General features: G+C 56.1%; 1 protein-coding gene across 1 annotated transcript; it reads left to right on the forward strand.

Annotated features, from left to right (window-relative positions):
- The first annotated feature begins 1,142 nt into the window (after window positions 1-1,142).
- VPS37D (VPS37D subunit of ESCRT-I) lies at window positions 1,143-11,885 on the forward strand. Its single transcript, XM_065418483.1, has 4 exons — window positions 1,143-1,271; window positions 8,335-8,506; window positions 8,800-8,882; window positions 11,358-11,885. Exons 1-4 carry the CDS (start codon window positions 1,143-1,145, stop codon window positions 11,862-11,864), a joined length of 891 nt encoding a protein of 296 aa, XP_065274555.1. The 3' UTR covers window positions 11,865-11,885.
- Window positions 11,886-25,588: the final 13,703 nt, after the last annotated feature.

Raw genomic sequence — 25,588 nt, forward strand, 5'->3', positions numbered from 1 at the left:
CCTACTCTGGATTGTGTTTCTCCAGAAAATGTTGGTATCCTGCCAAACAAATGACTGAACAAGAACGTTCTCAACAACTGGGTCCTGCCACCACAGCAGCAGAGGCTGCTGGAGTAATAGCTGGCCCTGGATCTGCACCCATTGGGCCCTGCACATGGCCCTAGTATCCCATCCTCCTCTCCTGGGGTCCACATAGAGCATCATCTCCTGGGGGGATGGGACAGAAAGCTGGAGCTACCTCCTTTACACAGCAGTGCCCGCCCACAGGGGCGCAGCCCGTCCCCACTCTCCTCCCCCAGGGATAACAGCCTTCTGCTCAAGTGGTGTAAGTCATTGCTGAAGGCTCTGGGCTGGAGCCCTACTGGTGACACATGATACGCTGATGACACCGAATTGCACATAACAGAATATATTTCTCTCTTTTTTCAGACTCCCCAAGAAATTGCACACAAACCCCTACATGAAAAAAATGTTCCAGTTGCAGAGTCAAGCAGTCAAGCCTTAGGAAAGGCCAGGTTTATGGCTGCTTGGGCAACCTTGACTCTGCCCTGTTGTGCATTACGACCCACTCCTTGATGACAGCACCCCATCTTAGTTTCCACGGGCTCCTGTCTCACTCAGTGCAGGGGATCTAAGCTGTAATTCTGGCATTTCCTGACTTTTGAGTTCTCCACTCTGCAACCTTAAACATGTCCCTTTAGTGTCACAGAGCTAGAAAACGGAGACAGGTGGAGCCCTTCCAGAGGGACAGCTTCAGGCACTACCCTCACCGCAAGGCAGAGGGGAAGGCAGGTGCATGCCGACCTGCCCGGCCAGCCATAGAGCCCAGGAGTCCTGGGCCCTGCACCCGATCACCGGCGCACGGTCCCGTGGCCTCCCAGCAGCCGGGCTGAGCTGCCCCTGAAGCCCTGGCAGCCCCGGGGCTGCTCCATGTATGAAGGGGGCGATGGCACCTGCTACCCAGGCAGCACTGGGGAGCGAGCCCCCGGTCCCGGCGCACAGGGACTCCTTGCTGCGCTCGCCCCAGCAGTGCCCGCCCACAGGGGCGCGGCCCCTTTAAGAGCCCCCGCGGCGCCCCCTGGCGGGCCGGGTCGGTGCGGTAGCAGCCCGCTCCCAGCGGACGGCTCGGGGCGGCGGGCGGCATGTACCGGGGCAGGGGCGCGCGGGCGGCCGAGCCCGGCTCCCCGGGGCTCAGCACCGCGCAGCTCCGCGGCCTGCTGCAGGACGAGCCGCAGCTGAAGCGCATCGTGCGGCTGAGCATGAGCAGGAAGGTAGCGGGACCGGGCGGGGCTGGGGCTGCAGCGGTGGGGCCGGGCACCGGCTGGTGCCGCCCGTCTCCCCGGATCCTTTGCCCGGTGCTTCCCTCCGCCTGCGCCCTCCCCTCCACCCCCCTCCCCGTTCCTTCTCTCGTCCCCCTCTATCCCCCCGGCTCCTTCCCTCGTCCTCCCCCTCCCAGCGTCCCGTCCCCCTCCATCCCCCCAGATCTTTTCCCCGGTGCTTCACCCCGTTATCCTCCCGGCTCCATTACCCGGTACTTTGCCCCCGTCCCTCCCCTCGGGCTCCTTCCTCCCGCCCGCCCCCAGCCCCGTCCCCCTTCTTCCCCCCGGGATCCTTTCCTCCCATGCCCTGTCCCCCCCCATCCCCCCAGCTCCTTCTCCCCCCCCGCACCCTGTTCCCCTCCACCCCACCATCCCCCTGGCTCCTTTCCCCTGGTACTTTGCCCCCCCCCCCGTGCCCCATCCCCGGGCTCCTTCCCCCCCCTGTGCCCCATCCCCCTGGGCTCCTTTCCTATGCCCTGTCCCCCTCCATCCCCCCAGATCTTTTCCCCGGTGCTTCACCCCGTCATCCTCCCGGCTTCATTACCCGGTACTTTGCCCCCGTCCCTCCCCTCGGGCTCCTTCCTCCCGCCCGCCCCCAGCCCCGTCCCCCTTCTTCCCCCCGGGATCCTTTCCTCCCATGCCCTGTCCCCCCCCATCCCCCCAGCTCCTTCCCCCTCTGCACCCTGTTCCCCTCCACCCCACCATCCCCCTGGCTCCTTTCCTCCCGTGCCCCATCACCCTCTATCCCTCTGGGCTCCTTCCGCCCATCACCTGGCTCCTTCCCTCATCTCCCTCCAGCCCCCTGGGATCCTCCCCCCCACAGCCTGTCCCCCTTCCCCCATATGTCCCCCTGGCTCCTTCCCCTACATGCCCTGTCCTCCTGATAATTCCCCCTCAGCTGTCAGCCTGTCCCCCACCCCAGTGCCTTCCTCCATCCCCCTGCATCCCACCTTTCCCCACCCTCAGCCCCCCCTCTCCAGGGCTCTCCCTGCTGTGCCCACCATTCTCCGTGAGCCATCCCTCTTCCCCCGGCTTGGCCTGGCCACACGCTGGGACTGCCCCTGACCTGTAGCTGACCATGGGAAGGGGCGGGGGTGCACCGCTACAGGTGGTCCCTTGTGGGGCTCAGATGCTGTGGGGATGAAGGTGAGATCACACCTGGCTGGCAGACAGGCAGGTGCTGTGAGGGTCTGCACTGCGGCCCCTTACCCAGGCGATGGGGGTTGGGGGCTAGGCTGGGCTCCCCAACACTCTGTCTGCAAGGGTCAGCCAGGGGGGAAATGGTGACAAGACTCATTTAATGTAAACAACACCAGCATCCTTCGTATTTCCCTGGCAGTCTCCCGGGCGGGCCCTGTGGCAAGGCCTGGCTGAGCCTCTCAAGGCACTGCTGGGGTGAGCACACGGCTGCGGGGACCCCCCCCTGAGCTTAGTGGGTCCAAACACTCCTCCCACTCAGCCCCTCGACCAGCCCCTAGCGCCTAGCCTGTAAACTCACCCCCAGCTGCTCCCGTCCTCCCCTGGTCTGGGCGTGGGGGAGTCCGGGGGGGGGGGGGGCTTTTTGTCTGCTCCTATTTGGCAACTTAGAGGTGGCTTCCCAAATCTCTCACCTCCTCTGCCCCAGGCCAGATCCCGGGCCTTGTTAGGCACCATGCTTTCCTCCTCAGCCTCCTCTAAGAGCCGATCCCTCTGCCACCACTTAGCACTGCTGCTGTTGGTCTTGTGCCATAGTGAGTGCCAGGCTAGGGCAGCTGCCAGGAGGGGAGGGAGGCAGACCACATGCAGCCGGCATTTCCATGGGGAGAATTGTCCTGCAAGGCTCAGGATCTGGCATCCCCGGGACCTGGGTTAAGAAGAAGAGGTAGGAGACCAACAGAGGGGAATACCAGCTGTGGGAGCGTAGAGCCCTTTTCTTCCTTCATACATAGACTTGTCTCCCCACAGTAACCAGTACCTACTGCCTCATATCTCTTCCTGGTCATGCTGGAGATGTTGGGGGAGCTGATGCTGTATTGGGCCTTGAGTTTCTTCCCGGCGTGACTAGCCCAGATAGTGTTCTCAGTCAATAATATACCAGTGAAATGCAGAACCTGTATTAATGTTACAAATGGAAACATGCTCAGGCCAAGAAATGCAGAAGTCTGCACTCTCAAACATTGTCGCTTCACCCATATTACACATAGGGAGTATTTTTGGTTTCTAGGTAGGCTGTTAAACATTTACTTCAAGCTGCACAGGATGTGCTGTGTGGGCTCTGAGACCCGTGACGCTTTCATTTCCTGAGTGTGCTGTGGTTTAATTTTCAACATCGAAGTTATATCAATGAGGGCCTTTGCCTTTTATTTAATTCGTAATCAATGACCAAGAATTCCTGCGATATTGATCTTCGTACAAACTTTACTTGAATACATTTTATCTTCGGAGATAAGTCCTCAGGCAAGAACTTATCGAAGGATAACAAGGAAAAATCATTCGAAACTCGTTTAAAAAAAATCTTACATAAGTCTCAAAAAAGCAGTTGAATTTGCTCAAATTGATACAAGACTAATTGTTAAATAGAGATGAGATTAGTCAGTTGTCTACTTTTTTATTATTTGATCCTTCTTAATGGGAGCTAATGGAACCCAGAAAGTTTTTCTCATTGTCATACTCAGAAGACGTGTAATGTTTTTGATCTTTGATTAATCCAAGCTTGGCAGGGAAGAGAAAGGAGGGCAAGAAATCAAAAGCATCCTTAAGCAAAAATAGTTGTTTACGTCTAGCGTGGGTGGCTTTAGATATATTTGGAAAGATATTTGCTTGTTATCATACATAATGTTTCCATCTTTTTCTTGACTATGACCATACTCTTTATCTCAAAAAATGTGTAAATGTTACAATAATAGGATGGAGAGAGAATAGATTTGTCTAAAGGTTTCAGTGCAGAACCTTTATTGGATATCTTGAAAATCTTAGATAGCCAGAGGAGAAGATTACAGTTTAGCAAAGAATTTAATAACAGGGAGAGTTAGAAGCTCCCCACCCAGATACCAAATCCAAATCCAATATTCTTGCTACAATCTTCTCGATTTGGTATATTCCAAGGTAGTGAGGAATTACCTTTAATTTAGACTCCAGTTAGTGTCTTGATACTTCCTGTGCTTCCATATCAACAAGGTCCTTCTCTGTCATTTGGAATTGAGTTTCAGTCTGGGAGATTTACAGTGTTGACTTTGTCACCTAAAGATTTGCTAATTACCGGGTAGGAGCATGGGGAGCTGTGGGAATTGGTCTGAAGTCATTACTAGATACAGTAACTTGTTCCAAAGAGATGGACTTTCTATTAGCCACCCTGACTACTCATAGTGCTAAAAAGCTAATGGAGGCCATGGTGAGGATTGGCACTACCAAGGGAGCTTGCCTTGGGCTGGGTAATTAGGCAGGAAGAGTCGCCATGGTCCAAAGTTCTCCCCATCATCTCCGGCTAGACCAGCAAAATATCCAAAATTGTAGGCCTGGGTCAGCATGGGAAAAAAGCCTAGGTGTGAAGGGAGAAAAGGAATCCCTCTCCCAAAGCCAGTGTTCCCCTCCAGAGACCTTCTTGCCCTTTTTTTTTAAATATATAGATCAACGTGAGGGTACTCCAGGGGGTCCACGAGTCATGTCCAGGGCTACCGGCCCCGCTGATCAACTCCTCCCCATCCCTCCCAGTGCCTCCTTCATGCCACGAAACAGCTGTTCAGTGGCGTGCAGGAGGTGCTGGGAGGGACAGGGCACGTTCGGGGAAGGGGTGGAAAGAGAAGGGGCAGAGGTGGGGCCTTGAGGGAGGACTGGAGTGGAGGCAGGGTCTGGGGCTGAGCATGGGTCGGGGGGGCTGCAAAAATTTTAAATCAAAATGGGGGTCCTTGGGCTGCTAAAGTTTGAGAACTGCTGATCTAGATCATAGGTTCCAAGGCCAGATGGGACCATTGTGACCCGCTAGTTTGACCTTCTGTATTACACAGGCCAGAGACCTGCCCCAAATAATTCCTGTTGCAGATCCGTTGTTAAATCGAGATTGGAGGTTTTTCTAATTGCCAGTGTTGGAGAACCCACCATGACCCTTGGTACATTGTTCCAGTGATTAATTAGCCTCTTTCCCAAAGCCAGTTCCTCCCCACCCTTTGGTACGGTGGGGGTATCACTTAAAACAACCCCAGAGGAAGTGCTGTGTGGATCTTTCTGTCTGCGCTTTGTTGGCTTTCTGGCCAGAGTGTAGTGCCTTGAGGAATTACCGCCAAAGAAATTGTCCCCAGAAGGTGCTGACAGAATGCACCAGCAAATCCTCATGCCCATCACATGGCTTCTAGGACAGACAGGAAAAGCAATTCCTCACCCAATATCCTCCCCCCAGCCCAGCTGAGTAATAATTCCTAGGCTGCCACCAACAACTGCAGAGACATGGCATGTCAGTTCCAGGGAGGGTTAGTGTCCAGCAGCCAAGCACCTGCGTTTAATGTCCTTGCAGGTGGTACTAATGCAATGTTAAGTCTGCAAGCTCAGATATTCCAACACCAGAATATTCCCAAAGTTCAGGTTGTTTGGGAAATGTTAACTTGTCCCCATTACATCAGGGCTTGAAGAATTCCTAGGGTCCATGCTTGCAGCGAGTGGAATGTCTCCCTGGTGAGTTTGGAGGCCTGCACCATCTATTTCTGCAGAGTTTAAGCTTTCAGTAACTGACAAATGAAGGTCTTTATGGTTGTGAAGAAAACCTTCCAAAGACAACCAGTGCAGGGCTGCAGTCAGCTCTAGTGCCTCTGCTGCTGCTCTGAGCTTTGCCAGGCAGTTGCAGATTAGTCAGTTATGCAGTGGTTGTTCAGAACCGTTTGGGCATCAGTGACTATAACCAGAACCGACTCAGTTTCACTCTGCTGCTGCTGCTTGGGAAAGCTACAGAGGCAGATGCTGGAGTTACTCAGGGTAGAGAAATGGGGGCTGGGAGTAGCAGCTGCCTCTCTACCCCTTGAAACAGACAGTGCAATGGAGACTGACCCCCTGTAACATCAGCCAGGAGGCTCTGACAAGTTGTGGGGGACAAGACAAGAATCTCCTTTTACCTTCAAGCAGCTGAGGGGGAAGTGGGAGTGCCTCAAATTACAGTAACTCCTCACTTAACGTTGTAGTTATGTTCCTGAAAAATGCGACTTTAAGTGAAACGATGTTAAGTGATTCCCATTTCCCCATAAGAATTAATGTAAATGAGGGGGTTAGGTTCCAGGGAATTTTTTTCACCAGACAAGACTATATTATATATATATATATACACACACACACAGTATAAGTTTTAAACAAACAATTTAATACTGGTACACAGTGATGATGATTGTGAAGCTTGGTTGAGGTGGAGGAATAAGAGGGTGGGATATTTTCCAGGGAATGCCTTACTGCTAAATGATGAACTAGCAATTGGCTGAGCCCTCAAGGGTTAACTCTCTCAGTCTACAAGGCAGCAGGAATGGAGAGAGCATGGCAGACAGACACACACTGTGTGTGTGTGTGTGTGTGTGTGTGTGTGTGTGTGTGTGTGTGTGTGTGTGAGAGAGAGAGAGATGCGCATTTCCCCTTTAAGTACACTGCCTTGTTAATTAGATCAGCTTGCTGAGACCACAGTTGCTGCTGCCAGCAAGCTCCCTCTGTCCTGAGCCCTGTTGTGTGTCCCCCCTGCTCTATGGAAGATGGGGTAAGCGGGGTGCAGGGGGAGGGGGACACCCTGACAGCCCCCCTCTTCCTCCCCTCCCCCCCGCACATCAAGCAGGAGTCTCAGGGAGCAGCTTCAAGGCAGAGGGCAGGAGCAGCACATGGCAGTGGGGGGAGGGACAGCTGAACTGCCGATTGCTAGCCTAATGGGCGGCTGCAGCACAGGGAACTTAGGGGAGTGGGGAGCTGATGGGGGGGCTGCTGGTCCACCCTGGTTCCAAGCCCCCACCAGCTAGCTGCAACGGGCTGATCTTCCTGCAAGCAGTGGACAAAGCAGGTGGCTGCCAAACAACGTTGGAAGGGAGCATTACACAACTTTAAACGAGCATGTTCGCTAATTGATCAGCAACATAACAACTAAACAACGTTAACCGGGACGACTTTAAGTGAGGAGTTGCTGTAATCAGACACAATTTATCTGAGCCAGAGGATGACAGGAAAAGTGGAGCCTCAGCATGGTCTGGGGCTGACATCCTGCTAGAAATCCCAGCACCAGCCACTGGGCGAACAGGGAAGCTGGGCTGCTGCCCAGGGCGTTTCCCCTTGACCCTGCAGGTCGTTCCCTTCCCTCTTCTGACCGTCAGACCCCTGGCTAGTAGATGGCCAGTTCACTTTCCAGGCTCTGCGCAGGAATGCTAGTGCCACTAGAATTAATTGTGAAGGTTTGTTAGGCTCTGACATGCTGGGATATGTTCCTGGGGAATCAGGTCAGATTATTTTTAGTCTTTCTCAGCCTGTTTTCCAGCATCTCTTCCCCGGGCCTGTCAGAAAGCAAACCCGTCTCAGTGGTTGGCTCGTGCCTGTGGGTGGGGGGAATACCGGTGTTAGCCTGTTTAGCCCTCAGAGAAGCTGTCTGGCTCATTCAAGATGTGTGGAGTTTTTGTGTAATTTCCCCCAGGCCAGTTGGTGTGTGGGGCTCCTACCTGTGTGGCTGGATTTTAATGCAGCTGCAGCCTCTCGCCAGGAACTCTTCCCCCCCTACTGCTTCTGGGGAAGCCGGGGTGGAGGGAGCAGAATGGTACTGAGAGGCGGAGCTGGTAAAAGGTCTTATTTTGATGAGGAGCTGGCTGCTCTGGTTAACACCCTCTGTACTTGGCTGGCTGAGTGAATTGGGGGGCTCTCTGGGGAGGACTGAGCTGTGATGGGCCGGTGTTAGAAGAGAGATGTGGGGCTGGCAGTGTGCTGAGGGGTGTTTTCTGGAGGGCGGGGTTAGGCCCTGCAGGTGGCATTGGCAATGCAGTTGAGGGGTGGCTAGCTCTGCCCGGGATGCTAGTTCTGAGCTATGATGTCCCTGCAGTTTCAGAGCTTGCAGCTGGAGCGGGAAACGTGCCTGGCTTCGAACTACGCCCTGGCCAAGGAGAACCTGTCCCTGCAGCCGCGGCTGGAGAACAGCAAAGCCTCACTGGCCATAAAGTACCAGGAGCTGCGGGAGACAAGGGAGGCGTGTCAGGAAAAGCAGCAGCGAGTGGGTGAGTGGAGCCACCCTGTGTCAGTGGGGGCTGCTGTCCCCAGGCTCTGGCTTTGGGATGCGGAGGGGGAGCCGGCTCTGGCCTCTCACTCACTGGCTGGGCCCTGCCTTGATAGCCATTGGGGGAGGAGCTTTTGGCTCAGCAAGTGACGGTCCCCCAAGGGCAGGACCATGGCTGGGCGATGGGGTCGGAGGCCTCTCCTTGGACTGGCCGGAGGGGGGTGGCTGGAGGCTCCATTGCAGGGCCGGGTTCGTTTGTATGCCCCTGGCTGAAGCTGCTCTCCCCCCAAGCAGAGACCTGCCTGAGGAAGTGGAGCCCGCAGAGCGCCCTGAGCCAGCTCCAAGCTGCTCTGGATGCAGCAGAGGCGGAGTCGGAGGTGAGTTTGCAGGACCTGCTTTGCCATTGACCTGCCTGACTGGTCACCTTGTAGCTACTCCGCTTCCCCCCACTCAGTCCCTGGGACGTCTCGGTCAGCAGGGCTGGATTCACTTTTTGTGGGCCCGGCGCCAAACATATTTGTGGGCCCCCCTGGGGCAAGGTGCAGGGGGGTGGGATGGTCAGTGCCTCCAGCCCGCCCTTCACTCTGGACAATGAGGCACAGCTGGCGGGAGCAGCCCCACTCTGCGCAGCCCAGCAGGAGGGCACTGTTTACAAACCTGCAGCTGCCAGACGCACACTGGCCTGCCCAGCCCTGTGCTGCCAGCATGTCCCTTCCCCTGGAGGGCGAGCCCGCTCCACACCGCCCCCATGCCCAGTGCCCCACCCTTATGCCCAGCGCCCCCTCGCCCAGAGACCTCCACCACAGATCTCTATGCCCAGCCCCCACCCCTCCCAGAGACCTCCCCCGCTGGCCTCCCACCACAACTGCACAGCACCCTGCACACCACACTGCTCGCCCAGCGCCCCCCCACCCGTAGACCTCCCCACTGCCCACCCCCTTCCTCACAGACCCACCATCACAGCTGCACAGCACCCTATATTCTTATGGGGATTTTGCACCAAAAAATTTAAAATTCTGCAAATTTTATTTGTCAATAAATAAATGTGGAGGCTCCAACATGGCAGTGGGGAGCACAGGCCATTGGTTGCATGGAGGTGGGAGATTCCCCTTCAGCCTCCCCCCACCCCACCCCGGGACAGGGACTCGGCAATGAGGCTGACACAGTGCAAGGGCCAGGCCTGCCCCAGAAACCCCCATGTGCCAGGCGCACCAGGTGTGGGTGAGCAGGCTCAGCCCGGCAGCAGGATCCTAGTGCAGAGGGACTTAGTGTGGGGGGATCCAGGTGGGGGTAGGAGAGTTCTCTGTGGGGCAATCTGGGTGCGGGTGGCTCAGTGGGGGATCTGGATGCACAGAAGCTCATTGGGGGGTTCCAGGTGCAGGGGCAATGGGACTCTGCAGGGGATCCAGGTGAAGGTGTTTGGGGCTCAGCGGGGGGGTCTAGGTGCAGGGTAGGTGGGGTTCATTTGGGTGGGGGTCCAGGTGCAGGTGGTTGGGGCTCAGTGGGGAGGGTGTCTGGGGGGGGCTCATCGGGGTGGTACAGATGTAGGGGAGGTGTGGCTTGTCAGGGTAAGGGTTTGATGGGCCTGCTTAACAGGGGAGCCCCAGCTTCTGCCAAGGGGATGCCGCATGCTGGGCTCCAGCTTCCCTGCCCCCGCTTCCCCCAGCTCCTTCTCTTCCCCATCCCATGCCCCTTCCCCACTGCTCCATCTCCTCCTCATCCCACCCCCTTCCTTCCCCCATGCCTCTTCCCTCCTGTCCCCGCTTCCCCACTGCCCCATCTCCTCCCCAGGCTTGGGGGACACGGGGGGAAACCGCCCCCCAGCACGAGTGGCAGAGCAGAGCGGATTGGGGCCAGGGTTGGGGCACACTCACGGGACAGCAGGAATCATAGAATCATAGAATATTAGGGTTAGAAGGGACCTCAGGAAGTATCTAGTCCAATCCCCTGCTCAAAGCAGGACCAACCCCAACTAAATCATCCCAGCCAAGGCTTTGTCAAGCCGAGCTTTAAACACCTCTAAGGATGGAGATTCCACCACCTCCCTAGGTAACCCATTCCAGTGCTTCACCACCCACCTCGTGAAAAGTTTTTCCTAATATCCAACCTAAACCTCCCCCACTGCAACTTGAGACTATTACTCCTTGTTCTGTCAAGTGGAATGACCTGGCCCCAGCCTGCTCCGCTCTGCTCCCCTGGCTCCCAGCCTTGGGACTTGGGGGGCAGGGGGGAACCGCCCCCCCAGAACTCACCAGCAGCGCAACTGGGAGCCAGCAGCACGGAGCGGGCTGGGGCTGGGTCGCTCCACTTACTGCCGCCCAGTGAGTGCAGGGTGTGCCCGACCCCTGCTGCAGTCCTCAGGGGAAGGGGTGGAATGGGGGTGAGGCTGGGGCACAGCAGGGGTGGGAAGAGGCGGGGGCGGAGCAGGGGCGGCTTTCCTAGCCGGCTGGGGGATCGGGCTGGCTGGGGCCCCTTCTGACTCTGGGCCCGGCGCCACGGTGCCACTGGCAGTACTGTCAGTCAGTAGCGATGGGAGCTGCGTGGAGCTGGCCACCGAGCCATGTGTCACCTGCGTCCTCTTGGGAGACTGCAGGTGCCATTGGTGAAATCCTGACTCTGCTGAAGTCAATGTCAAAACCCCCACTGACTTCAGGATTTCACCCCCAAAGCATCCTCTCCTACGGCTGTCCCATCGGGTTCCTGGGGGTCCCCTGCTGCTCTGCGTGGTTCTTGCCTGCTCTCTGGCTCACTGTTGCTGTCGGTCTCCGGGGTCCCATGGGCCCTCCCAGATTTGTGTGTTCCTGCTCCCCACCCCCACCCCAGGCTGACATCCCATTCTCCGTGCCCCACAGGCGCAGGTGGCGATGTTCCTGGGCCGGGAGCTGCCCCTGGATGCCTTCCTGGAATTCTTTCAGCAGAGCCGGATGCTGTCCCATCTCCGCAGGACACAGGTGGAGAAACTGGAGCAGCTCCTGCAGAAGGAGAAGCAGCCCAGGTGGCTCCCCACGTGCTGCGAGGGGCAGCGAGCTGCCCCGCTGAGCCCAGCCCGAGCCCAAGTTGCCCTGGTGCAAAACGCAGCCTCTCCCAAGATGTTCCAGCTCCGCTATGGCTACACCCCTGCCCTGCTGGTCCCCTCTGACGCCATCATACCGTTCCCTGTGCCCGTTGCCCCTCCCAGCCGAAACCTGCCTCCCCTGGCCTCTTGCTCAGGCCAGTCGCCACCGGCTCACTCCAGCATCCCATGCCTGGGCTCCCCTCTGCGTCTGATTGGACACATCCCCCTGCTCAGCCCGCGGCCTTTCCGCGTGCAGCATGCGCACCTGTCTTACCCACAGAAGCAGGAGCCGCCCCACCGGTAGCTGTTGGGACGATGAGATGTCCTCAGACCCGCATCCTTGACATACCAGCCAACCAGCGCACTTGAGCTTCTTGTGCTCGAGAATGAATGTGAACCAAACACAGCCCCCACCAGCTGGGCGGCTCGAAGGCGTCGTTCACTCCACCCTGGGTTCTCAGGAAGCCTCCATGGGGCGCTGCAGCCTGCGGGGGTGACGTAATGAACTGCTCCAGGATGCAGCTAGCAGTGGGGTCTGTGTGGCTGCCACGTGGCCAGAGGTGGGAGCGTCAGAGGCAGCCTGGCAGTGGTTAATTATAATGGGGGTTTCCCAAGAAGCCGGGTGCTGAATTCTGGCCGGTATTGCATGGGGGCGTCTGATTCTGCAGCAGGCGAGGGGGAGTTCAGGCTGGGGCGAGGGAGGGTTGTCAGATGGCAGTGTCAGTGGGAGCGCAGCAGGCCTGTGTGGGATGGGGGATACACAGCGTGGGGAGGTGGGAGGGTGGCTGGCAGATTACGGGCACGGGGCAGGATCCCAGCCGCGCTGCATGGGTTGGAGGTGAATGCGGATGAGAGGAGGCTACGGTGACAGGGAGGAGGGCCACAGCAGGTCCATGGGGCACAGAGGGGAATGCAGACCCAGGCGGGGGGCTATGAGGTTACAGCAGGGGTTGGCAACCTTTCAGAAGTGCTGTGCCGAGTCTTCATTTATTCACTCTAATTTAAGGTTTCATGTGCCAGTCATACATTTTAACGTTTTTAGAAGGTCTCTCTCTATAAGTCTATAATATATAACTAAACTATTGTTGTATGTAAAGTAAATAAGGTTTTTAAAATGTTTAAGAAACTTCATTTGAAATTAAATTAAAACGCAGAGCTCCCCGGACTGGTGGCCAGGACCCGGGCAGTGTGAGTGCCACTGAAAATCAGGTCGCATGCTGCCTTTGGCATGCGTGCCATAGGTTGCCTACCCCTGGGTTACAGTGAGCAGGATAAGGGCCATGTGGGGTGCAGATGACTCATGGAAGGAGGGTTCCTGCTGTCTCCCTCCCCTCCCCGCTCTGCCAGCCTGTGTGTGTGTGTGAGAGAGAGAGGGGCATGATAGCCAGGGGCAGGGGTGTGGGAGGCGTGAGGGCCAGGGCTGAGGAGGACAGTGCAGGGCCCTGGTGCCCCACTGTACAGTGCTAGGGCCTCCCAGGCAGGTATGTGGTAGGTTTGTCAGGCTCCCCTGGGGAGCACGGGGCACCAAGATCATTTTCCAAATAAAGGCGCTTTCTAGTCTCTGTTCTTTTCCTGGGGCTTGTGCTGTGAGAGGAGGGGAATTTGCTCTCCCAGGAAGGTCACTGAGTGCCCTTCGCAGCAGGAGGGATCCCAGCCCTGAGCCTCGAGGAGTGGGGGGCAATGCACTGTGCTGCAGGGAATAGGGGGTAGGTGGGGGGCTTCACGGTGTGGGGGAGATGGGGGAGTGCTGGGCTGGGGAGGGAGCCATTTAATCCTGGCTGGCATTGTGCTGTGCTTGAGGAAATGGAAGGGACCGGGGGGAGGCTGTGCTGTGGGAAGGGGGTGGCTATGGCAGATTGCTCCACAGGGCACCAGGGCACAGCCCTGGGGAAATGGCAGATGCACTGGGATGTAGGAGGGGCTAATGGATGGGGTGAGTGGATTTATCAAAGGGAAATCTTGAAAAATCTCCATTGTCCCTGCTCCTCCTCCACCCATCTCTGGCACTGTGCTGGGAGCTGCACCCCTGGGTGTCCCAGACCTTGCTGTGATATCCAGACTGCACTGACTCCCTGCTCAGTACAGCCCAGCAGCAGGCCTAGCAGCCTGCCCCCAGGGGAAGGCTAAACTGCCCAGGGACAATGGAGAGAGAGGTCGGTTTGTGGCCCTGTCTGTCGGAGGAATCTCAGGTTTCCCCTAATTGCAGTACCTGTGGGCCCTTCTCCCAGTGGCTCTGCCTCTCTCTCACCCTTCACTCAGTGAGTAATTATGGTAACTAGAGACAGCCCTCTCATCCCTGTGAGCCTCTGTGCATGGGGTGGTGGGGGGAGAGAAGAGTACCTAGACAGAAGCCTCCCACCCCTGCTGCCGCATGGGCAAGCTCCCAACCCCTTGTGGCCATGGAAGCCCTATGTTGGGTCTCACCAAGCAAGGGGCTTTTAACTCCAGTGTCCTCCTGCCAATGTTACATCCCACTTATACTTCCCCTGCCATTGGGGAAGCATTGTTTTCACTTACTGCCCTGGCTGAGCCCCCCTGGGGATGTTCAGCAGTTGGTTGTTTTGGATCCCTCGTGCTTGTAAGCCAACTGGGGCGGAGCAGTGCCCAGGCACTGGCTCTAGTCCTGGCCTCTCTGGCACATGGCCAGGGTGCAGACTCTATCCGTGGCACCATGGGACCCTGCAGTCCAATTGCCCTCGGCTCTGAGAACCTGCCAAGCCTGTGCATGCTCTCCCCGGAGTCCATCCTCCATGGGTGCTCTGGGTTATAATTTAACTCTTTGGGGACTATGTGACAGGTAAAGCAAGGAACACAGGTTTTGCAAGGGAACTTCTTAGACATGTGTGTACACACTTTACTCATAGACAGCACCCACAGTGATGGAAAAACAACAAACATCTGAGTGCAATTCCCTCCTTCTGGTGTCCTCAGCACTCCTTGGAGTCTTTTGGGTTCTGATCAGTGTCCTGCAGGGAAGCCCTGGCAAGACTATGGTGGGGAACTCCAGTGAGCAAGGATATAAGGGGAGAAATGAGGGTGGGTATCTGCTACAGGTCACTAGGGCTGGCGAGCAGTGAGACTGAAAAAGCCCTTAGTTCTTAAGGCACCGGGCATGAAAGATATTATATGCATGTGAGATTTTATCTAAGCAACCAAATATAGCCCAACTTAAGCTAAAGATTCCAACCTGAGGAGAAAGTGCCCTAGTTTGGGTTTGTCTGACTCTGAGACTAAAAGGAAAGCTTGGAACCAGTGATCATGAGCTATTTGTGTACATTTTCATGAAGGAGAATTACAGATTTCAGGAAGCAAATTTTGGGGAATTACCTTGTGTAGCCAGAACCCCCATTGAAAGCTCTCTGAGTGTGCAGTGAAGGATTGGGGCCCTTATGAATAAGGAACAAAGGCAAGAAGGCTGGGAATCTTAATTAAAGGGTGACAGACCATGACTCCTCTGAAATGGAGGAGTGCAAGAGGCAGGCGGTGACCAGTGTGGCTTCAGGAGAGGCTGCTCAGAAAGCTACAGACAAGAAATGGATAAAGGGGAGGTGACCAGACAGAAACGCTCAGGGGCAGGGCAGCAGAAATGCAAAGTGAATGTGTGATTCCAAAATGTGTTGCAAGACATAAGAGATTTGACAGCTATTGCAGGGGGAAAGCCCAGCAGAGAAAAGTAGGCCCATTAATAAATGAAGGGGCTGAAATGAATGAGGACACAGGAATGACTGGAACAGACTGCAGCTCCTTTGTTTGGAAGCGGCCGGCATATTTTGGGTGCTACCATAAATATAAATAATTGTAATAGTAAAATGATGGAACAGATAGAAAAAATCCAAGGCTGTGGCTAATGGGAGTGCAGTAACTGTAGTATATTGGGGTTTTGTAAAGGATCTGATGCTGTATCACAAATTCCTACAGAATTAATACAACCTTGGCTGGGATAAGAACAGGGTCAAGTGGAGTTAAAACTGGTAGAATGATCTTAAGCAAAAGGCAAAGACCAGTGCACTGTATTAGCTATGGGGAAGTGTCTAGCAGGGGGCAGGATAAACTCGAGTCTTACTTGACCCCTCCCTTAATGATCTGGATGTGGGGACTAAACAGCACATTCATGCAATTGGCAGATGGAACCAAAATGAGAAGAGCTGGAAATGCCAGTGAGGACAGAAATCGATACTGGAGAACACACAGACAGGTAGCTGCTCAATGAGAGTCAGCGTGGGAAAGTCTAAACTAATAAGATCTGGGAATAATAATGGGAACCAAGAAGGATTCACCAGGAGCCTGCGATATCTTATGGCTGCCCAAAAGGGCCAGTGCCCTTCTAGGCTGCGTGGGCAGAGCCATCATGTCACAGATCAGGGAGGGGAGAGCTCCGCCCTCCACGGCTCAGATTCAGTAACACTCAGTGTGGGGTTCTGGCCTGGCTCACAGGAAGATATGGGAAGATTGGAGGCCATGCAACGCCGTTGCTGAGGGTCTGAAGGGAGCTGCTGCAAGGGAAGGTGCAAAGAGCTGTCTCCATGTGCAGATATATGGAGCTGGAGCTGGCACGGCTGTGGAGGTGCATCGTAACATGCTCCAGCTTTGTGATGGGCGTAATCCCCAAGGCAAGGCAGCAGTTGTTGAGGGTGTGGGTAGCACAAGAATTAAACCAACTTCCCACCAGTGGGCTCTGTGAGGCTGTGGAATGGTCTCCCAGGGAGGGGTTACGACCCCATGCTTGGGACATGGAAGCTAGAGGGGAAGGTGCCCTCGTAGGTGGCCCATAGGGGACAGCAGCCCAATCTCTGGATGAACTAACAGGTATTCTCAATCATTACAGGCCCAATCCTAAGAGGTGCTGAGCCCCAGTGTCTCCCATTGTTTGAGGCTCTGTCCCCTCAGGACTGGGCAGCTACAGCAGAGCTGTAAGCGTTTGCTCCAAGATGGGAAGAAGGCAGAGAGCGCTAAGCATAGCAGCATTTCAAACCTGACCCCCTCAGCGGGGACCTCAGTGCAATGGGAGGGGCTGGCGTCTCCTCTCCAGCGTCAGTGAGGCTGTGGGGTTTTACTCAGACGCTGAGGTTAGCAGCACAAAGGGCTTGTTCAGAGAGGGCCGGCTGGAGCAGACATTTCCTCAGGCCCCCTGGCAGTCACTCACATTAGAAAGGAGCCGACTGTGCCGCCCGCTGGGGGAGGCAGTAGAGCTCCCTGAGTCTCGGTGCTAGAGCTGCTGTGCGTGGGGAGGAAGGCCTGACACACCTTTAGCCCAAACGACCCACCCCCTGTGCTGGGAGCCCTACAGAGCCTCGTAAAGACACAAACAGCTGTCTGCTCCCCCAGATCAGATCAAATAGCCAGCAAGAGTGGAAATACAACCCTAATCCATTGACCTCCCTCCCCCCGCCCCTAGCGTTCCCCACCACCTGTTCCAGCCTGTGCCCATCGCAGCAAAGGAAGGGGGAAGAGGTCAGGCTGGCTCCACACCCTGAAGGGTGACAGACAACGTGGCTTAGGCCTGGGGTTGCAGTGCATTGGGAAGGAGGCCCTGCCAGCCGCCCATCTCTATTCTACCTACAGGGCTTCAGCTCGGATACCTCTGCTGATGGAGCTGTGTAGTGGGCCATAGGGAGAGAGGGGTCTCTTGGATAGGCAGGTCACAGGCCCCTTAGGACATTGTAGGTCAAAACCAACAGGCAGCCTGGAAACCAGCAGGCAGCTAGTGCTGATTGCAGGGCGCAGAGCACAGGTTAATGAGTTCCTGGAAAGAGAGACCACTGGGCAAGCAGCCCCCCAAATTCTGCACCAGTTGCAGGTTCTGCTGAGATTCACTGCATAGCCCTGCGGACAGTCTAATCTGAAGGTGACAAAGGCATCAAGGACAGTTGCAAAGTCTGCATTTGAAAGGAGCAGAAACAGCCCCAGTCATCCACAATTGGCTGCGACTGCTCCCTGATCTCCTAGCACTAATGCATCAGTTACGGCTTTTGCGAAAGGGCTGGCAAACAACGGGGGCAGTGGATTGCACTGTAAGCGTCTCAGAGGAAGGCTGCCAGGGCTTGTTTCAAGACTGATGCTATTTCCCCCCCGGGGGAGGGGGTCAGCATTGGGCCAGACACTGGGCCTCCTGCACCCTTGCAAAACCTGTGTCCTCAGAGGTTACCAGCAAAGGGTAACAGTGGGGATCAGGCCAGCCTGGGTGGGTGTTAAGTGCTTGCACTCTTTACAGTAGAAATTGAGGCCTTTTCGGCCCTGCATCCCCAGTCTCTTCTGGCTCCAGCTCCATGTGGGGCCTCCCTAACTGATGAGCAGGGTTGCCTCTTTGAGGCTGCTCTTGGCTGGGCACAGCAAGAAGGAGCTCGCTCTAACTCTGCTGGTGGCTCAGAGCGTTTGCACCTGTGATCACCAGGGCAGCACTCCTGGTTGTGCTCTGCTCTCTCTAGCGGACAGCTGCAGGAGGAGGGGGCCTGAAACCTCTCCCATTCTCCCTGCTCCTTCCTCTCTCAATGTGGGTGTGAGGAGAAAGCCAATGTTACTGGAAAGCTCCTCCAGGATATGGACTGATTTAGATTTATGGACAAATCCATTGAAAAAGAGTGACTGCTGGATCATTCTTTAATACACAACCATATAACAGACCACTCCTGTATCATCACAGGGCTGTGACAGAAACGTCCCATTGCTTAGTGTCCTGTGGCCTGGAGGATTTTATCCAGCACTTGTACACAGAGGTTGCAGTCAAGCTCCAAACACCAGGGAGCACAAGCATTGCAGCCAGCCTGGGACTGGTGGGGCGAATAGTTAGACTTGTGCAGATGAAATACATGCGCAGTCGCAGCAGCTGGTCCATGCAAAGGACACATCTGCCCATAGGCACAATGGCTGTGAATACGTGTGGGCAAATCACTCCTGCTACATTCTAAAACTCTGGTCCTGCTGTCACGGAGTGTGGGGGGCTCAGGGTCCTGCACCCCCGGCTTCCTGCAATTCTCCATGACTCTCAGCCAGCCAGTAAAGCAGATGGTTTATTTAGACGACAGGAACACAGTCCAAGACAGGTCTTGCAGGCACAGACATCAGGACCCCCTCAGATAGGTCCATCTTGGGGTCCCAGGGCATTACACCACAGCCCCCTTGGGAGGTCAGAGTCCCGTCTGCCTCCCAGCCATTCCACCAGCCAGCTCCGAAACTCTCTCCTCAGCCTTTGTTCAGTTTCCCGGGCCAAGGTGTCACCTGGCCTCTAACCCCTTCCTGGGTTCTCATGTTACATGCTCAGGTATTCTCCGTCGGTCAGTCTCCCATCCCCCAATGCAGACTATCCTAGCCACACTCCCCTGTCAGCATTTAAAGACCACATTAAGAACAGTCCCAGTTCATCACATCTCTCCCCCCTTCGAGACCGAACTGAGCGGGGTCACTTCAGCCAGTGACCTGGGGAAGTTCGAACCTACCCCCGTTCCCGTGGATGCCCCAGCATCCCTCCCATTCCTTGGTGAGAATTACACCAGGCCCTTCCAGTTTCATGCCCCCCCTTAGGTCGGGGGGTGCTCGATGGCACTCGTAGTTCGCCTGTGGGAAGGTTTATGCGGCCAGTGCCCTTTTCCCACCCCAATACCCCTGGGGTTCCAACTGGACTGGGGTCTTCTCCCAGCGTTCCAGTCTGGAGGGCTGTGATTCGGGCTCTCTTGGTTCAGAGCCCTCCTTTTTACCCTGGCCACCCTCTGGAAAGGCTCCTCTATGCTGGGCAAGGGTCCTAAAGCCGCTTTCCCCTTGTCCCGGGCCTTCCTCCCCCTCTGACAGGGGTCACAGGATCGGCAGTACTGCCGGACAGTAACAAAGACCCCAGGCCAGTAAAAGCTCCGTAGCAGCCTCTGCTGGGTACGCCAGGTTCCCTGGTGCCCTGAGAGGGGAATGTCATGGGCCCGGTACAGCAGCTGGCGGCGATACTTCTGGGGTACCACCAACTGCCTCCTGATTCCCCCTGACTCCATTTTCCCTGGGGGAGCCCATTCTCGGTACAGGAACCCCTTCTCCCACAGGAACCTTTTCCGGCCACCTCTCCCCATGGTCTGTACTGCACTGAGGTCGGCCAGGTCCCTTATCTTCTGCAAGGAGGGATCTTTCTGCAACTCGGCCTGGAACTCAGCAGCTGGGACAGGGATGGCCACCTGCTCCCTCCCGCCGGCTGGGTCTGAAGCCGCAGCCTCCCTGAGCCGTGTCCCTGGGCATTCCCTCCCCACCAGGTTAGGGTCCTGCGCCTCGGGCAAGGCACCCTCCCCAAGGTCAGGGCGCAGTGCCCCTCGCCGGCTCTGGCTACGGGTCACAACCAGGGCACCCTGGGGGTTGCTTGGCCAGTCCTCCAGGTCCCTCCCCCCATCTACACCTCAGTGGGCAAATGCAGGTGTACCCCCACGTCCTTGGGGCCCTCCTTGGCCCCCCACTTCAGGTATACCCTCGCCATGGGCACTTTGACTGGGGTCCCGTCTACCCCCGTCAGGGTCAGGTAGGTGTTGGGCACCACCCGATCTGGGGCCACCACCTCGGGCCAGGCCAGCGTGACCTCTGTGCCCGTATCCCAGTATCCATTGACCTTCCTCCTATCCACCTCCAGGGGAACAAGGTACTCGCTCCGCAGGGACAGCCCCGCGTCCACCCTGTAAACCCAAAACCCCGAGTCTGGAGCATCCGGCTCCCCAGAGGAGCTGGCCTGGAGCTCTCCTCCCTCCTTAGCAGGTGGTATGCTGCCAGCCCCCCTTTCCTGGGAACGCTGCCCCTCGTCCGGCTGGATCTTTACCCAGTCAACCCTCTGTGGGTTGGGTCCGCTCAGTTTGTCCCTGAGCCTGAGGCACTGGGTCCGTATGTGGCCTCTTTGGCTGCAGTGATAGCAGCCCATGTCCCGTGGGTCCCCTCGAGCTGGTCGGATGGACCTGACGCTGGATGTTTCCCTTTGGTGGGGGTTCTCCATATTTCCCCGCGGGGAGGTCCCAGGGTCTCTCTCTCTCTGCGTTGTGGCGGGCCTGTTTCTTTGGGACTCCTCCCTGTTATCCCCTGCACGACTGTTCACAAACTCGTCGGCCAACTGGCTGCATGCTGCGGGTTCTCTGGCTTTTGGTCCATCAACCATCGCCTCAGGTCAGATGGGCACTGCTCATACACATGCTCCAGTACGAATAGGTCAAGCAGGTCTTCTTTAGTTTGGGCCACAGCTGTCCACTTGTGGGCATACCCCTGCGCTCGGTTGGCTAGTTGTAGGTATGTTACCTCACGGGTTTTACGCTGACTCCGGAACCTTTTCCGGTACATCTCAGGGGTCAGCCCAAACTTGCGGAGCAGGGCCTTTTTGAACAGTTCGTAGTCCCCTGTCTCTGCCCCTTTCAGTCGGCTGTACACCTCCCTGGCTGTGGAGTCCAGTGAGGGGATGAGAAACTGGAGCCTGTCTGCAGGGTTAACCTGGAGCAGCTCGCAAGTATTCTCAAAGGCCGTCAGGAAGGTATCCATGTCCTCCCCTTCCTTACGCTGGGCCAGGAAGCACTTATCAAAGCTCTTTGCAGTCTTGGGTCCCCCCTCGCTCACCGCAGCTGGGGCCCCACTGCTCCTCAGCCTGGCCAGTTCCAGCTCATGCTGACGTTGGACCCGCTCATGCTGACGTTGTTTCTCCTTCTCTTCCCGCTCCTGCTTCAGTTCTTGCTTCCTTAACTCAAGCTCTTCCCGTCTCATCTCCCATTAACATTCCAGCCACATCCGTTCCAGGGACGGGGAGCTCTGCCGGGACGATCCCCTGCTGGCCGCCGGGGTCAGGGTGCCCTCGGTATTCGCTGGGCTTCCCCCAACCCCTCCCCTAGGCATAGGTAGGCAGGGTCTCGGGATGTCCTCGGCAGCAGTCTGACCCCTCCCAGCCAGGTTGGGTCCCGGGGCCCACGCTGCATCCGCCGGGCGGCTTCTCTTAGGGACAGGGCTCGGTTCATCCAAGCGATCCCTCTCCTCCAGCTGGGCAATTATCTGTTCTTTGGTGGACCTCCCAATGCGCAGCCCCCTCTGCCTGCACAGCTCCACCAGGTCGCTCTTAAGGCATTTAGCATACATCCTCCTGCTGGCCACTCGCCGGCCTGTGCTCTCCGCTTTCCACCGTTTCCAGGGAGACCCCTAGTGTGCCAGCCCTTCTTCAGGTCACCACCTCTCTGCCAGGGTCGAGCTGCAGACTCCTCCGCCCCGGGACCGCTCGCTGCGACTCCCCAGGGGACCCTGTTACTGCAACAGTCCTTCTCTCTGGTCACACACTCCCAGGGGTCAATCGCCCCCTGAACCGTCTCTCTCTGACTCTTCAACCCACCTGGTCCCCGTCGATCCCCCTTCGTTTTACTGCTCCCCAGTCACTTACTGCAGGAAGCGCCATCCATGGGGTGCAGTACATCCCACCACTGCCACCAGTTGTCACGGAGTGTGGGAGGCTCAGGGTCCTGCACTCCCGGCTTCCTGCAATTCTCCATGACTCTCAGCCAGCCAGTAAAGCAGACGGTTTATTTAGACGACAGGAATACAGTCCAAGACAGGTCTTGCAGGCACAGACATCAGGACCCCCTCAGATAGGTCCATCTTGGAGTCCCAGGGCATTACACCACAGCCCCCTTGGGAGGCCAGAGTCCCGTCTGCCTCCCAGCCATTCCACCAGCCAGCTCCGAAACTCTTTCCTCAGCCTTTGTTCAGTTTCCCGGGCAAAGGTGTCACCTGGCCTCTAACCCCTTCCTGGGTTCTCATGTTACATGCTCAGGTATCCTCCCTCGGCCACTCTCCCATCCCCCAATGCAGACCATCCTAGCCACACTCCCCTGCCTTCCCAGCCAACACTCCCCACTCAGCATTCAAAGACCACATTAAGAACAGTCCCAGTTCGTCACACCTACATTCTCCCAATGGCTATTTTGAACTATCCAGCTTTTAGAGGGTAGACTGAGTGCTCTGGGCTAATGCTTTTAACCCTAGCAAGCCCACGGTAGGAAAGGAAGCCCAAAGGGGAAGTGGCTTGCCCTTTCCAGAGAGCTCACTGGTGAAACTTCACCCTTCTGTGCACTGGTTCATTGACTGGGAGCGAAATCCCCTTGTGATGTTCTCACATTGGCGGTCCTTGCCCAGTTGCATGGATTGGTTAATCTTAGCAGGAGCAGCAGAAAGAGAGGCAGCCACGCCACCTAACTCCATGCAGAGCCTGGGCTGAGGGATTTGCTGCTGTGAGAGCTGCAGATCGGAGAAAGATCACCTCTCCTCTCCATTAGTTATCTGGGCAGCTCCTGCCAGTGAGTGGGATGGGCTAGTAACACCGTATTGCTAGTGCCTGGGCTGTGTGTGCTGAGGAGGCCCTCAGTGGAATAAGTTGCTCATGTGTCATTCATGCTTATTAATGTTTCGGAGTCCAGGCCCCACTGCTGGGCACGTAAGCTCTCTGCGGATGCCGTAATGGCTGTGAATGCCAATGGGGTCCTGTCCTCATTTGTGGTTGTTTCCCCCAAAGAACAACCATTGGTAGGGAGTGGCGTTCTGGGGGCTGGGAGCAGGATTTTGTGTCTGTGGCTGCATTAGCTGGGTTCTAGGGCTGGGAGAGGCGTTACACGTGGTTTTGGGGCCAGCCAGGCTAGTGATGGATTGGCAGCAGGGAACTCCTGTTGCCCGGCTGGTGGCCATACAGCGACAGTAACAGGCGCTGCAGGCACTAGTGACTGCTCAGTAACCATTGATGCTGCTGTCAGTGGCACATGCCAGCAACCACACCCCAGCTTGGGGCACGCCCCTGGCCCAGTGCCAGCTGCCCCTGCACAAGGCTAACTGGAAACCCTGCAAGAATCGCTGTCGTCCTCAGACAATGGTGACTGAGGAATAGCCGGCTCCTGGCTGCCGGCCTCACTCTCACATCAGAGGAAGGGTCAGGGCTCTCAAGTACATGGATGGCCTGGTTGTTGCCTGGGTGATGAGAACAGCATCCAGCTCATCATGGGCAGGGCAGGTGATCTGATTATTCCCAAGCTTGTGGCTCCTGGCCAGTACACTGATACTGAGTGTTCGGCACGTCACCCCCAGCACTGGCTGCCTGGCAGGGCGATGCTAGAGTCAGTGACCACAATCTGCTTGGACATCAGTGTGCTGGGTCAAGCTGGCCACTGCCTGGGCTTGTTGCCCCAGACTGTGGGTTTGGAACTGGCCTTTCACACGCTAGCAGAGTCCCCACTTCATTGGCGTTGTGAGCACAAAAGTGCAGCTGTCAGAGAAAAGTGGCTGCCGACAGCAATGAGGTGCTGGCAACAGCACAGGCAGTCTGTACAGATGTGTGTAAAGTTAATCACATGCACCTCTGCAGGCTCAGCACCTTACGCCTTCCCCCTCCAAGCCTGAACAGACCCCGTTTCCCTTTCTCTCATCAGGGTGACCCCGAATATTTCCATTTCTGGGGATGTTTTGCAAATGCAACAGAAATTGGGTTCTGTCCAGAGATGTCCCTCCTGTGAGGCGCAGAGCACAAATCAGAGGTACACCAGCAGCGCCAGGCAATTTGAAACTCCTCTGTGTTGTAATTGGCTGCCAGTCTCCTGGCTGCTTGAAACCGACCAAGGCTGGCGTGGGAGTAACACGCTGACTCTTAAAAAATCCAATTCACTGTGTTATTGTCCAGCTGGATTCAGGAGTGCCAAGCTCTGACTCTTGAACCCCAATCAAAATTGCCTCGTCTTTTTGATCCAGTTGATGTTGCTTTTTAACTTGCTTTAAAAACTGCATTTAAACGCACATTAATTAATATCATTAGTGGATAATGGGGCAAAGCAGGCAGCATGATCCTGCAGCCAGGGCACTGAATGGGACTCTGGAGACCTGGATTCTGGTCCTGACCTCTGGGTGACCTTGGCCAAGTCCCTTCACCTCTCCTGGGTATCGTTCTGTAAGAGCTGCTCTAGTTCAACCACATTGTACCGCTCTGTGAGGGACTCAGGGAGAGTTTGCTGGCTGTCTGGGCAGGCAGACTAGATGCCCAGGCACTCCAGGAATCCCTGGTCTCCTACTGGCTCTAGCTGGATGATGTGGGCTGGGTCAATCCACTAGAACGTGGGGCAAGAAATGTGGCCTAGCCCAAGCCTAGAATAGTTGTTTTAACCGTTTATTACCCAGTTCAGCCCCTTCTGCACAGGCCAGGTAAACTCTACTGAGCTGAGACCAGAGGTCCTTAGACAAGGATGACGTCCCTGGCCACATGCCTTGTGAGCATGTTTACTAGAGTTGGGGGGTTATGAGGTAACCAGCCCCCTGGGGGGGGGGAGATTTTCCTCCCAACCCCAGTACTTGGCTCATGCCCCAAGTCAGAGAGTTTCAGTCCCTTCTTAGCTCTTGTTTGGGTTTGAGTATTTACTGTTGTAAATGTATAGGCTTGTCCTCCATAGAACTCTCCAATCCCTTCTTGAACCCTGCTTTGCTTTCATAGCATATAGAATATCAGGGTTGGAAGGGACCTCCAGAGGTCATCTAGTCCAACCCCCTGCTCAAAGCAGGACCAATCCCCAGACAGATTTTTGCCCCAAATCCCTAAATAGCCCCCTCAAGGATTGAACTCACAACCCTGGGTTTAGCAGGCCAATGCTCAAACCACTGAGCTATTCTTGGCCTCAGTGAGATCTTGTGGCAGTGAGTTCCTCAGGTTAACTGTACCTGAAAACGGTATTTCCCTGTATCCATTCTGAATTTGCCACCTTTCAGTGTCAGTGACCGTCCCCTGCCTGTTCTAGGGGGAGCTGTCCCAGCAGCTCTCTGAGGGATGTACACAGCCAGAATTCTGAGCAAGACTCTCGTATCCTTGCAGTGCTGGAGCAAAAGGCAAAGTTCAGTGCAGAGGGTCGGCCCCTAGCAGGATGTGAGTGAGAGAGGCAGGTAGATCTGTTAAGGAGAGTGTGTAGATTGGAACAGAGTCCAAGAGCTGGAGCGATTCCTGGGAGCCCAGCCCTGTCCCAGCCAGCCACATGCCAGAGGGATGTGCTCGGGGTCTCTCCAGCTGCCAGATCTAGGGATTGGAGA

The sequence above is a fragment of the Emys orbicularis genome, chromosome 17 (assembly GCF_028017835.1).
Source record: "Emys orbicularis isolate rEmyOrb1 chromosome 17, rEmyOrb1.hap1, whole genome shotgun sequence".
NCBI classification, from domain to species: Eukaryota; Metazoa; Chordata; order Testudines; family Emydidae; genus Emys; species Emys orbicularis.